General features: G+C 68.4%; 2 protein-coding genes across 2 annotated transcripts; both read right to left on the bottom strand.

Annotated features, from left to right (window-relative positions):
* Nucleotides 1–165: 165 nt before the first annotated feature.
* On the bottom strand, nucleotides 166–5354 carry PRC1 (protein regulator of cytokinesis 1). The gene is made up of 14 exons (XM_088537561.1): nucleotides 5344–5354; nucleotides 4944–5076; nucleotides 4596–4718; nucleotides 4036–4269; nucleotides 3782–3952; nucleotides 3383–3532; nucleotides 2967–3114; nucleotides 2698–2834; nucleotides 2416–2511; nucleotides 2099–2245; nucleotides 1601–1711; nucleotides 1130–1240; nucleotides 570–749; nucleotides 166–246 (listed from the first exon to the last, which is right to left on the bottom strand). The coding sequence occupies exons 1-14, from the start codon at nucleotides 5352–5354 to the stop codon at nucleotides 166–168; spliced, it is 1833 nt and encodes a 610-aa protein (XP_088393687.1).
* A 586-nt stretch (nucleotides 5355–5940) lies between these two features.
* VPS33B (VPS33B late endosome and lysosome associated) lies at nucleotides 5941–12079 on the bottom strand. The gene is made up of 23 exons (XM_088530959.1): nucleotides 11984–12079; nucleotides 11493–11573; nucleotides 11366–11427; nucleotides 11215–11264; nucleotides 10953–11020; nucleotides 10666–10711; nucleotides 10349–10443; nucleotides 9858–9962; nucleotides 9443–9539; nucleotides 8838–8915; nucleotides 8664–8737; nucleotides 8424–8510; nucleotides 8254–8344; nucleotides 8071–8145; nucleotides 7734–7798; nucleotides 7608–7662; nucleotides 7491–7537; nucleotides 7288–7420; nucleotides 7137–7210; nucleotides 6658–6759; nucleotides 6400–6475; nucleotides 6217–6333; nucleotides 5941–6033 (listed from the first exon to the last, which is right to left on the bottom strand). The coding sequence occupies exons 1-23, from the start codon at nucleotides 12077–12079 to the stop codon at nucleotides 5954–5956; spliced, it is 1854 nt and encodes a 617-aa protein (XP_088387085.1). The 3' UTR covers nucleotides 5941–5953.
* Nucleotides 12080–12123: the final 44 nt, after the last annotated feature.

The following is a 12123-nucleotide window of genomic DNA, read 5'->3' on the forward strand; positions in this document are numbered from 1 at the left end:
CCCAAGACAGCGTACTTGAACCTTTAATCTCAAATATTCTCAACAATTTCCCCCAATAAAAGCATTTATAAAACAGTATCTCCTTCATTCCCCGTTGTGGCAGGCAGCTAGTGTATGCGGCAGACAACGGCTATTGCACGGGGGCAGCGGAGCAGCGCGCTACGGCTACGGGCAGTAGGTGTTGGTAGTGGTGGAGTTCAGGATGCGGGAGCTGGTGTCACACCGGGAAGCCTTGGAAAGTTCACGCTGGAAAAGAAGGGGAAGGGGGATGAGGAGAGCGAGGGCAGCAGGGACGGCCCCGGCCGTGCCAGGCCCAGGCTCGGAGCGCTGTCCCGGGAAGGGCAGCGGCGCAGGGGGCCCGTCGCAGCGGCAGGAAGGGCAGAGCTGGCGCTGCAGCGGGCGCAGGGTCCGCCCGGCCCCAGCCCCTTGCTAAGGGCTGGCTCGGCAGCCGGCAGTGCTGGTGCCACGGGCACAGGCAGCAGCTGCTCTGTGCAGGGACAGCGGGAGCCCCGTGCCCACCCGTGACCCTCGGGGTGCTGCCCAAGTGAGGGTGAGAAGAGGTGAATTACCGCAAATTCGGAATAGGTGCTGGCAACAGAATTAATGCTGGTGGTTTTCTGGGCAGGGGCTTTGGGGGTGCACCCACCGCTCAGGGCGGTTGTGTTCTTCCCCGGAACGTTCTCCTTGTTCTGCTCCTTGTGCCCTGGCCGAGGAGGTTTCGTGGTCACGCGGCTGGGGGTCCGAGCAGCCTGGCCAGAGCGTGGGAACAGGATCCCGTTAGACCGGACACAAGAGGAACTCGAAAGCAAAGCCAGGGCTCTGCACCGGCCTCCAGCAGCCCCTGTGTGGGTTGGGGCCCAGTTCCCATCCACGGCACACACGGTGTCCCCAGCTGCGGGTCGAAGGTGTCCCGGGCTGACGGGGCCCAGAGGAGCAGACGCAGAGCACGAGGCAGAGCGGGAGGGAGGGTTCCTGAATTCTGCCCTCCCTTCCTGCCCCACGGTGCTGCTCTCAAAGACCCTGCGAGCAGCTGGGCCCCGCGGGCTCCTGGCACGCGGTAGAGGCCGAGTTTTGCGGGTGCGAGGAAGGGCAGAGCTGCGGCCGCCCCGCTGCCCAGCCCGCTCCTCACCTTCCCTGCAGACGGCGGCAGCCAGGACGGGGGCGAGCGGTAGAGCGTCCTCCCCAGCACGGAGCGGCCCGTGCTGTTGGGCGCAGGGCTGGAGATGGAAGTGCCGTTGAGCTGAGGAGACAACAGAACACGAGTGCCGTGGGAGGGAAGGCCCCGGGCACGCGCAGCAAGGACACCGAGGTGACGCGTGCGCCGTGGGGGGCCTCCGGGGCTGCGAGCACCAGCCCAGGTGTCCCACAGAGACCAGAAGTGCCACAGGGCAGCTCCTGCCCTGCTTCCATCACGCTGCCACCACAGCCCCAAACCGTCCCTGCACGTCTGCGTGCAGGACTGAGGGCAAAGCGACACCAGGAAACGCTCTAGGTGCTGTTTTCCCCCTCCAGAAGGGCCCAGGCCAAGCACTGAGGGCTCAGCCTGTTCCCACGCTGCTCAATACAGACAATTTACAATACAATTTACAATACAATTTACCTTCCTTACTTTGCCAGATGGGTGGGGGCCAAGTAGCCGGCGCTTGATGGGTGTCCGCGGGGTGCTCCCGTACAGCATCTCCGTCTCAGTCTGGCGGCTTTTCTTGAGGTGCTGCACGGGAGAACGGCGTCACGACCCGGGCACACGACGAGCCCAGAGCCCCGCACGCGGCGGCGGCGCCTGCGTGCCCCACGCGCCGGGAGGCCTCCACGGTACAGAGTACACCCGGCCCCCTGCAAATCTGCAGGTATCCAGAACCTAAACACAGTCCTGGCACAGCTAGGGCCAAGAAAAGGGCTCAGCACAACATCAACTAACCATGTTGGTTAAGAAGGGCTTTGCACGGAGCTGTCTATGGACAGGGAGTGAGAAGATGCTGCGCTCCATGCAGAGCTCTGGCAGCAGCTGGTAGGGAACCTCCGCGGGCGCTTCTCCAGGCTGAGGCCTGGGCCACCTTCTGCCCCAGGGTCAAGGCACAGCAGGCGGCTTCGCACTCACCCTCTCCTGCTTCTCCTTCTCTTTCTCCAGGTGGTAGCACTGCCACTGCTCTGCCACGTACTCCGTGAACTGCTGCCCCTTCACCAGGAAGGCCTCCCCACGCTCCTGCTCGTAGGCTTGGACCCTGCTCTCCAGCTCCTCCTGCAGCTGGAGCGGGACACAAGGGCAGCATGAAACACGGCTGCTGGCCCCGGCCCTCAGAGGCCAGCGCCTGCCCAGGAGCATCTCCACGGCCCGCGGATCCGAGGGCTGCGCTCCTGCCAGCGCTGGGGATTCCCACCTGGAAGCACAGCTTCCCGCTCCGGGGCTGAGCCTACCTTGGCAAGAGTCTTCTGCAGCTTCGCCCGCTGCTTCTCCTCTTTCAGCAGTGCCCCTCCACGGTTGGCAAAGCGGCTGGGGTCGGTGGTTTTCCTCTGCGGACAGAACGGGGGTGAGGAGAGCCCGGCTGGGCGCCCCGGGGCACGGCGAGGTCACCGGACCACGCGCGGCGCCCCACGTGTCCCCAAGCCCCCGCAAGACCCCGCGCGCCGGGGGAAGCCGGCGGGTGCCGAGCACCGAGCCGGAGGGCAAGGCAGAACAGGCCCCTGCCCAGGCGATACCTCCAGCTCCAGAAACCGCTGCCAGTTCTCCTCCCATTTTTGGGCAGCTTCAAAGAGATCCTTGTGCGTCTCGTAGTAACGCTTCACCCTGCCCACCTCGGCGTCGTGGAGCTGGAGCAGGGTCTCCGTGTAGTCCTCTGGAGAGGCACAACAGCCGGTTTACAGAGGGGCAGCCGGCGTTCCCAGCCCGCTCCGGGCAGCGGGGCGGCCCCTTCCAGCCGCTCGGCTGCTCACGGACAACCACAGCGAACAAGAGCCCCAGCACATACCTTCATAGTAGGGCCTGAAGGCGTCTCGCTGCTCCTGGCTATAGAAACATTTGTCCCAGCAGTCAACCAGCTCTGCTCTGGTTGCCTGAATCACCTCCTTCAGGTTCTGCAGCTTCAGCTCCTCTAAACGATCCACTTCCAGCTGCAGCTGCCAACCAGAACGCAGCACAGATTCAGAGCAGGCAGCACGAGCATAAGCCGTGCAGAACAGAATTTACCTGCTGCAGAAAGAACTTTCTAACATGAGCCACTCGCCAGTACAACGCCCTGCTCCTCTGCCCAGGAGGGCAGGATTTGGCCCACTCACATTACACCTCACTGTGGGAGCTACTGCACCACCCTAGCTGAGGAAACAGAAATACGAGCCCAGAGCTGCTGCTCCCCGCCACCCCTCCAAAGGGCACAGGATTCCTTACGGCTCTCCTGGTTTTGGCTCTCGATCCGGTCATGTGCACTGCAGAAGCTTCTCTCTCCTCTGCAGGAACCTGCAGCCTTTCCCACAGCAGCATGATCCTGGAGCGCAGATCCACGCACAGGGCTTCGTTCAGGGATCTTTGGCCTTCCAGCTGCAGCACAGGGTCAGCATAAGCACAGTCTGTCCCGAGGGGCACGGGTAGGCCCCTTCTCTCCACTGTGACCAGCAAAGCTGCTCGCTCATGTGCCAGGATCCCCTTCCAAGCCACTACACGCACGGGCTTGTTCAAGACAGAGCAACTAATGCTTTGCACTCTGCTGTAGGTGCCACCAGGATACCCTGGCAGCCACCACAGCCCTGGCAGTCAGGGCAGGCACTGCCGGCTCGGAGCCCCACGTACCTGCTGCAGCAGGTCCTGAAGGGCAGCAAGGTTCTCTGTGGACAGACAGAAATCAGCTTCGTCCTTGCACACCACATCCTGCTCAAAGCTGCTGTTTGGAGTGTGGTCCAGCTCTTCCATGCACAGGATGATCTGGCGCTTGATGCTGACAAACACTTCTTGTCTTCGCTCCTAAAGGTGACGAGTGCCATTAGAAGCCAGAGACGACCTTGCCGTGCCACCTTCAAGGACTTCCTCAGCACCTCTTCACCTACCTTCTCAGCAGCCAGAGAGGCCAAGTGTTTCCTGTAGCACTCCAGCTTCTCCAGGCTGGGCACGGCATTGCTGTCGATGCAGAATGGAGTCGTGCAGAGAGTGCTGCACAAGTCTTGGTCTTGTTCTTGCAGGGTATTCAGCTCCCGCTTCCTGTCCTCCATCTCCTCGAGCAGAGCTTCCGCGCGGGTACGCAGACACTTCTCCAGCTGCAGGAGGGTGCTCTCCTCCTCCACCTACAGGAGTCCGGACATCAGCACTCTGTCTCTCGCAGACTCAACACACACACAGCTAGGACATCTTGGCTAAGGCCTGAGACACAAGCCCTGCTTTAGAACCATCTGCTCCTAAGGCAAGCGCAAGCCCAGCAAGGACACATGAGGGATGCTGTGGGATACCCGACCTCCCGACCACCTCCCCGCACCGCCGCGCACAAACGCACACGAGCTTTGACTGGCCCCAGCTTCAGGAACAGGAATTTGCTCTGTGAGCTCAGGCCTTGCCGAGCTGCCTGGTCAGGGATTGCAGCCGGCAAGACCCCAGGAGGGAGGCGCCGCCCCACCTGGATGGGCTCCAGCTGGAGCTCCCGGCAGAGGGTGTCGGCGGCCTTTCGGTGCGTGGCGATGCTATTCAGGAGCCGCTCCTTCAGCTCCTCCTCCTCCTTGATCATCTGCTCCAGGAGGCCCTGCGGCACAGGGGAGGACGCGGGGATGCGGCACACGCAGCAAGGCACGGGTGAAGAACGACCCACGAGAGCCGAGAGGGGACCGAGGGAGCGCCCAGGAGAGTGACGCGGCCCAGGGCGGGCCGGGAGTGCAGGGACACGACCGGGAGCTGCTAAAGGCCCTGCTAGGCCGCAGCGCCCTGTTCCCAGCGGGGGGCACGGGGCTCCCCCGGCGCGGCCGCCCACCTGCAGGTGCATCCTGACCGCGTTGGTGCGCTCCAGGCGCTGCTCCTCCAGGATGCCGATCTCCTCCCAGATGTCGCGCAGCATCTCCAGGGCGCGGGTCAGGCACAGCACGCACTCGGACGCCAGCGCCTCGCTGCGGGCACGGGACGCGGCGGCATCGGCGGCGGGGCCCCTTTCCCGCCGCCGCCCCGGTCCCATGTCGCCCCCCCCCCCCGCCGGTCCCTTCTCTCGCCCCTCCCCCCTTTGCCCCCCCCCCCCGCCCCTCCCTCCCCGGTCCTTCCCCCCCACCCCTACCCCCGCTCCCGCCGCCGCCCCGGTCCCCGCCCTGTCGCCCTCCCGGTCCCCCCCTCTCGCCCGCCCGGTCCCCCCCGTCTCGCCGCCCCGGTCCCGGCCCCGCCACCTCCGCCTCATCGCGGCACAACGCGTCCCGCCGCCGCGCTCCTCACTGCCGACTTGAACTCGGCCGCGCGGCCGCTCATTGGCTGCCGCGCCCGGCTGCGTCACGCCAGGCCCCGCCTACAACCGCCGCTCGGGCCCCGCCCCGAAAGTGACTCGCCCTTTGCTGCAGGCCGGCCCCGCCCCAAGCGGGGCGGCAGCCAATGGCAGCGAAGCACCCCTCGGAGTCTCGCCCAATCAGCGAGCGGCGCGCCCGGCCGGGTGAAACGCAACCGCCCGTCGCCTGCGCGCTCCGAATTTGACAGCGGACACGTGACCCGCCGCCGGGGCGCCTGCGCACTGCAGCCCGCCCCTCCCTGTGCGCGCCGCGGCGGCTGCGCATGCGCGTGTGCCGCGCCTTCCCCCGCCCGCCCCCCGAGAACCCGGCCCCGCCCCCGGCCCGGTCCCGCCGGCCCGGCCCGGCCCGGCCCGGCCCGCAGAGCCGCCGCGCAGCAGTTCAGCAGCGCAGCGAGGCAGTTGTGCAGCACCACAGCAGTGCAGTTGTGCAGTTTATTGGGGCAGGCCCGCCAGGCCCCGGCGCGCAGTCCCTGCCCGGCCCACAGGAGCCCCGGGCCTCACGCCTTGGTCTCGATCATGGCCTCCATCATGCGCGCGCTGTTGGTGATGGCCGTCGTGAGGAAGATGAACTTGTACCCTGCGAGGGAGGCATGGGCGGCTGCGGCCCCGCTGTGCGCAGGGCAGCGCCCGTGCGGCCGCCCCGGGGGAGGCAGCGGGGACACCGCGGCCGAGCCGAGCCGGGCGGCACCGGCTGCTCCGATTGACACCCGGAGCCGGGTGCCCGCGGGCTCTGCGTTCAGCCCCGCAGCGGGGCCCCTACCTTTCTCCCGGCCCAGGAAGCGCAGGGCAGCGATTTCGGAGAAGGTGCAGCCGCCCAGGAAGACGGCGAGGATGACGCGCTGCGACTCGGCGGCAGGGCCGTCCTCCGGGGCGCTGTCTGCAACGGGGACAGCGTCGGCGCTGGCCGCGCGGCCGAGCCCGCGGGAGCCCTGCGCAGCGGTACCTGCCACGGAAAACTCGTTGCCGTTGAGCAGGCGCACGACTTCCTCGAGGCCCAGCCAGCTCCTGCGCTCCAGCACCTGGAGGGGAGGGACGGGGATGCGGAACGGCAGCGCGGGCACCGGGCACAGCGCTACCGGCCGGCCGGGATGCGAGGCCCGGGGAGGCCGATGGGAACCAGCCCCCTGCAAGGACGGCGGCTCCGAGGGAGGCGGGATTCCCTCGGGAAGAGCCGCAGCGCCTGCCCGGGGCGGACACGCACCTGCTCGATGATCTTGCAGCTCAGGGGCACGTAGGCCCCGCTGAAAACGTAGGCCATGTCCCGCGGCATCTTCAGGTCGTACTCTCCGTCCACGCGGGGGATCTGCAGATTCACACGTGATACCACGTGCGGGAGCAGCTTGGGCCAGGCGGCTCCCAGCACTCGCAGCCGCGTCCCCGGCCCCGTCCCTCCGCCCGGCACCCGCAGCCCACGGGCAGGCGGCTCCGGGACGCGCTGGGCCCCGCGTCGCGGGCCCCTCTGTGGCCCCGCGCGGCCCCGTGAGCCGGCAGGCGCCAGCACTGCCCTCCACAGCCGTCTGCCTGGGCATCCCTGGCGTTTGTCCGGGACGCGGCCCACGGTGGGCGCTGCGGTGTCCCTGGTGTCTTGTGAAGGGACCGTGCCCAGCTGCGGGGCACACACCAGCCAGGGCCCTCTGCCAGCAGCGGGTATGAGGACAGAGCAGCAGCCTCGGCACCTACCAACCCCAGCTTCTTGCTGATGCCTCGAAAATTGCTCTTCCTGGCCAAAGAATTAAACGCATCGGTGATTTTTCCTGGAAAACAAGGCAGGAAGAAACGGCTCAGAGCCCTGATCTCGGGGCGCGGAGGACGGATCGGCGGCGGGTCCCACCTGCGGCGCGGTCCGTCACCAGCTTGCTGACTCTGCTCTCCACGGCCGTGAGCGTCTCCCCGGGGCTCTGCTCCGTGAGCAGCCCCGCGCGCTTGAGGTTGTGGAAGGTGAGGAGGTGCTCGGGGCCGTAGCTCTGCGGGGGCGGCGCGTGAGCGGGGCCCCCGGGGCCGCATCCAGGTACCGGCCCCGGCGCCCGCGCTCACCTGCAGGTACTGGCTCTTCAGGGAGCGATAGTCCTTGGGGACGAGACCTGGGGGCCGCGGGGATTTCTGAGCGCGCGCGCAGGGCCCGGGAGCCCGCGCGGCGCCGCGGCTGCTCACCGCTCTCCGTGAGGGACAGCAGGCACATGAGGCGCAGGCTCTCCACGGGGGACACCTGCGTGGGCACGGGGCCGTGAGCCCGCGCGGCCACGCCGCCCCGCGCCGCCCGGCCCCGCGCGCGCCCACCTGCCGGTCGATGTGCTCCTCGATGAAGCTGGTGCTCTCGCGGATGTCGAAGCCCTCCAGCAGAGCTGCGGGGACAGGCAGGGTCCCCTCAGCGCCCGCCCGGGGCCCACGGTGCCGCAGAGCTGCCCTGCTCCGAGCACGGCCACGCGGGGACACGGCCACGCGAGGACACGGCCACGCGGGGGCATTGCCACATGGGGACAGGGCCACGCGAGGACACGGCCGGGGGCTGCGGGGGGTCAGCCAGGCCGTGGGGCTGCCCCGACCGTGCCGTGGGGCACAGCGGAGGCTACGCAAACAAGGCCTGGGACGGGGGCGGCAGAGCCCGGGCACTCACCGTGCTCAGTCTTCATCATCTCCTGGAAGTCCTGCTTGGTTTTCTTCTTCATGATGGACTCACAGGCGCCAATATCTGCAGAGCGCAGACAGGACCCTCTGGAGGCAGCCTGGCCCTCCAGCACAGAGCCCTCCTGCCCCAGAGCAGGGCCCTGGGCCCCGCTCTCCCTGCCCAGGCTCCTACGCAGGCTCAGCAGGCGATGCTCCTGCTTCAGGCCCTTCAGCTCCTGGGAGACAAAGTTCTTCATCTGCTTGATGTCCATCCCGCGGCGCCGCTGCGGAAGGAAGAGCGTCCGTGGGGGTGCCGAGCGCCCGGGATCCCGGCGGGACGGGGCAGCCGGGCCCTGCGCTCACGTCGTACTGCGCCTGCAGGTTACGGGACTTCTGACCCAGGAAGCCGAAAACGCTGGAGAAATGTTCGTTGCGGATCTGGTTGAAGACCTGCGGAGCGCGGCGCGGCCGTGAGCGCAGCCCCGGCGCTGGGGACCCTGCTCCAGCCAAAGCACGGCCAGCCGCGGCGCTTCGGCACCCTGACCAACAGCCACGCGAGGTGCTGCTTGTGCCAGGGCAGACAGTCCCTCCTGCAGCCCTCACCTTGTCCTGGGAGTTGAGCAGCACCTTAATGCTCTTGTCAGAAGAGGTGACGTCGGGCCCGAAGTCCACGCTCCCTGCGGGCACAGAGGGGCTTTTCCCAGCGCTGCCGGCAAGGGCCGGAGCTGGCAGCACCGGCAGCGCCGGCGGGGAGCAGGGCCCTCGCCGGGGACCCACCGCACTTGATGCGGAAGGTGTCGTCCAGCAGCCCCTCGTAGACCACCTGCGAGCAGAGCGCCGTCACGTAGTCCGTGTCTGCGGGGAGAGCGCGCGTGGCGGCGCCGCCGGGCCCTGCGCCGCGGCCGGGGACACGGGGCAGCGCCTGCCCCTCCGGAGCGCGGGAGGGACCCGGGCCCCGCGCCGCGAGCGCCGCTTGTTGCACCCGCACGGCTGACCCGGGGCCGGGCCAGAGGGGCAGCCCGTCCGCACGCGGCGCTAACGGCAAAGCCCTCGGAGCGGCAGGACCGGCACGGCCCGGGAGCGCCGACAACTTTCTGAACTTCTCTCTGTTTCTTTCTCTTTTTCTCCCCCTAATCCTTGCCGTTTTACTTGATGCCATTCCTTACAGAATCATTTAAGTGTCATTGATTTGAATGGATCAATAAATGCGCTTGAGCAAAAGCTCCGGTTCTGGGAACTTTCACAGGGAATGCGGGAATCTTGGGCAGCTCCCGGAGCCAGCAGGACCCTGCGCCCCAGGGGCTGCTCTGCAGAGCTCCTGGCACCGCCTGGCCCCGCGGCTCCCAGCTCCGGCCCCTGCTCCCGCCGCCCCGCGGCCCTGCCTCTGTCCATGAGGAAGATCTGGCCGATCTCGGGCTTCCTGCCCTGCCCGTCACTGTCGCTCTCCTCCTCCAGCTCCCGCCACAGCTCGTAGCTCATCTGTGGGGAGAACGGGGCAATCAGGGCCCGTGAAGGACCGGCCCCGAGCACCCCCAAGGGGCACGGGGCGTCCTGGTGCCGCAGGGACCCCCCCTCCATGGCCGGGCACGGCGCGTCCCGGTGTCACACGCACACCCTGTCCACGCTCCCTGCCCGCCAGGGCAAACACAGGTGCCACAACCCGTCCTACAGATGGGCCTGACACCCCCGGAACCGCCTGTGAGCGGGAGCCCAGGGCACACAGATGCCGCAGGGCTGACGGAAGGGGCCCCCTGCAAACGGCAGCCCCCGGCCCCGAGCTCAGCGGCGCGGCGGTACCTTGGCGCAGCGGCCGATGCCGTAGGCCTTGCTGAAGGGCCCGTACAGGGAGCTGAGCAACTGCAACGCTCGGGCGACAGAGTTGATCCAGCGGTGATCCCCTTCCTGCAGAGCACAGCGACGCGGGCAGCGGGTCGGGGCAGGCGGCTCGGGACCCCCTGTACGCCAGGGAGCCCGGCTGGGCCGGAGCGGCGACGGAGCGGGCCAGGAGCTGGGCTCCCAGGAAGGAAACCCTCAGAAACACACAGGAAAAAACCCAAAACCTGCTCAGGAGCAACCGGAGCAGGAGCCAGTGTGCAGGGCTGGGCGAAGGAAGGAAATCAGAGCCCAGCAGAGCAGCTGGCTGAGGGAGCAGCACGGGAAAGTTTGCGGAAGGGCCGAGGGCGCTGAGCAAAACACAACCCGTCCATCTGTGCGATGGAGCTCCTGTGTCCCGGGCCCAGGGAACGGAGAGGGAAGGGCTGCGACCCCGGCGGAGCTGCCCCACTGACCAAGAAGTAGTCGTGGAAGAACTCGGGCAGCTCCATGCTGATGATGTCGTCGTCCAGCGGCAGCAGGTAGAAGGACCATTCGTCACAGGTCACATCTGAACGCGCGACAGAAAGAGGCAACAGCTGCCGAGCGCCCAAGGGAGCAGCCCTGAGAGCTGCCGCCACCTCGGAGACGCGGCCGGAGCGCCGGGACGGGGCCGCTGCTCCGCGGGACGCTGCTGCCCGGCACGCGCGGCTCCCGCGGGCGCGTGGGGACCTCCCGCGAGGCCAGCGCTGCCGCGGGCGGCCACGGGGCTCGGGCTCCCGGGGCCACTCACCACCAAAGACGCCCTCTTCCTCCAGCACCATCTCGCAAGCGTAAAACTGCAAGACGAGAAGAGACCCTCAGCCCCGGCCAGGCTCCTGCGTCACTTGTGCAGGGTGCAGACCAAGGGCCCCTGTGCTGCAGGTGACTGTCGTGTTCCCAAGCGCTGCAACATTTGCTTTCTGCTCAGTTGTTCTGGCTAAGAAACCACAAACTTCCAGTTTCAGGAGCAGCACGAAGGCAGGAGAGCTGCACTGGGAGCCTATGGCAGTGACTGGCGAGAGGCGCAGCCAGACTGACCTTCTGGGGGCTGAAGATGATCTTGTACTTGCGGCTCCTCCCTGACATCTTGTCGGCGTTGACAATATCTGCAGGGGAGACCCGTGTTAACCGGACCCAGAACCGCCCAGCAGCCCCGGCAGAGCCTTCCCGCGCGGCAGGGCCTGCGCTCCCAGCAGCTCCCGCCAGGAAGGGAGCCGGGAGCAGGGCCCCGGCGGCCGGGCTCCGGAATGTCCCCGCGGCCACGTGCCCCGCGCGGTGCGGCGGCGCCCCCGTCACTCACCAGCGATGTTCCGCATGGTCCGGATCCGCGGGCGCACGAGGAAGCAGAGCCTGGCCACAGAGTGACAGCTGAGGGAGCCGGCCCCGCGCCGGGACCGCGGGGGCCCCGCGCCGCCCCGTCCCGTCCCCAGCCCCGGCGCGGCGGCACTCACTGCTCGCAGGCGCTGGCGGCCGGGCGGCCCTCCACCTTGTACAGCTTGTCCACGTCGTGTTGCTGCGGGCGGCGGGGCCGTGAGCGGCGGCAGCGGGAGCCCCGCGTCCCCCCGGCCCCCGCGCTACCTTGAGGATGGAGACGTTGGCGATGCGGTCCAGGGGGCTCATGAGGTCGGCCTCGATGAACAGGTCCTTCCTGCCGGGGAGCTGCCGCGCGGGGGCACCCGTGGCTGCGCCGGCACCGCCAGCCCCGGCCCCTGCGCGCCCCGGGCGGCTCCGCTCCTGCAGGCCCTGCCCCATGGCGCCCCACGGACTGCGCCCCCTGCCCCATGGCGCCCCACGGACTGCGCCCCCCGCCCCATGGCGCCCCACGGACTGCGCCCCCCGCCCCATAGCGCCCCACGGACTGCGCCCCCTGCCCCATGGCGCCCCACGGACTGCGCCCCCCGCCCCATAGCGCCCCACGGACTGCGCCCCCTGCCCCATGGCGCCCCACGGACTGCGCCCCCCGCCCCATAGCGCCCCACGGACTGCGCCCCCCTGCCCCATAGCGCCCCACGGACTGCGCCCCCCGCCCCATGGCGCCCCCTCCGGCGCCCCCCGCGGCGCCCCCGCACCTGCTCCAGCAGGTAGATGAGCTGGTCCCGCGCCAGCCGCTTCAGGAGGCCGAAGTCGGGCGGCTCCGGCGCGTCGCTGCGCGCGGCGAGCGCCATGGCGGGCGGCGGCGCTCCGGAACGCGGCCGCGCGCCCCGCCGGA

Source organism: Tinamus guttatus, unplaced genomic scaffold, assembly GCF_059628265.1.
Source record: "Tinamus guttatus ecotype Peru unplaced genomic scaffold, ASM5962826v1 Tinamus_guttatus_pri_ptg000004l, whole genome shotgun sequence".
NCBI lineage: Eukaryota > Metazoa > Chordata > Aves > Tinamiformes > Tinamidae > Tinamus > Tinamus guttatus.

What these genes read in the sequence shown, in the direction of transcription:
- PRC1 (XM_088537561.1), bottom strand. An exon ending in GAGCCAAAACCAGGAGAGCC is followed by an intron (nt 3,115 to 3,382) that starts GTAAGGAATCCT and finishes TCTGGTTGGCAG; the next exon opens with CTGCAGCTGGAAGTGGATCG. An exon ending in CTTCAGGCCCTACTATGAAG is followed by an intron (nt 2,835 to 2,966) that starts GTATGTGCTGGG and finishes GTGCCTCTCCAG; the next exon opens with AGGACTACACGGAGACCCTG.
- VPS33B (XM_088530959.1), bottom strand. Translation starts at nt 12,079, where the DNA reads ATGGCGCTCGCCGCGCGCAGCGACGCGCCGGAGCCGCCCGACTTCGGC. An exon ending in GACCATGCGGAACATCGCTG is followed by an intron (nt 11,021 to 11,214) that starts GTGAGTGACGGG and finishes TCTCCCCTGCAG; the next exon opens with ATATTGTCAACGCCGACAAG. An exon ending in TGCTCAACTCCCAGGACAAG is followed by an intron (nt 8,511 to 8,663) that starts GTGAGGGCTGCA and finishes CGCGCTCCGCAG; the next exon opens with GTCTTCAACCAGATCCGCAA.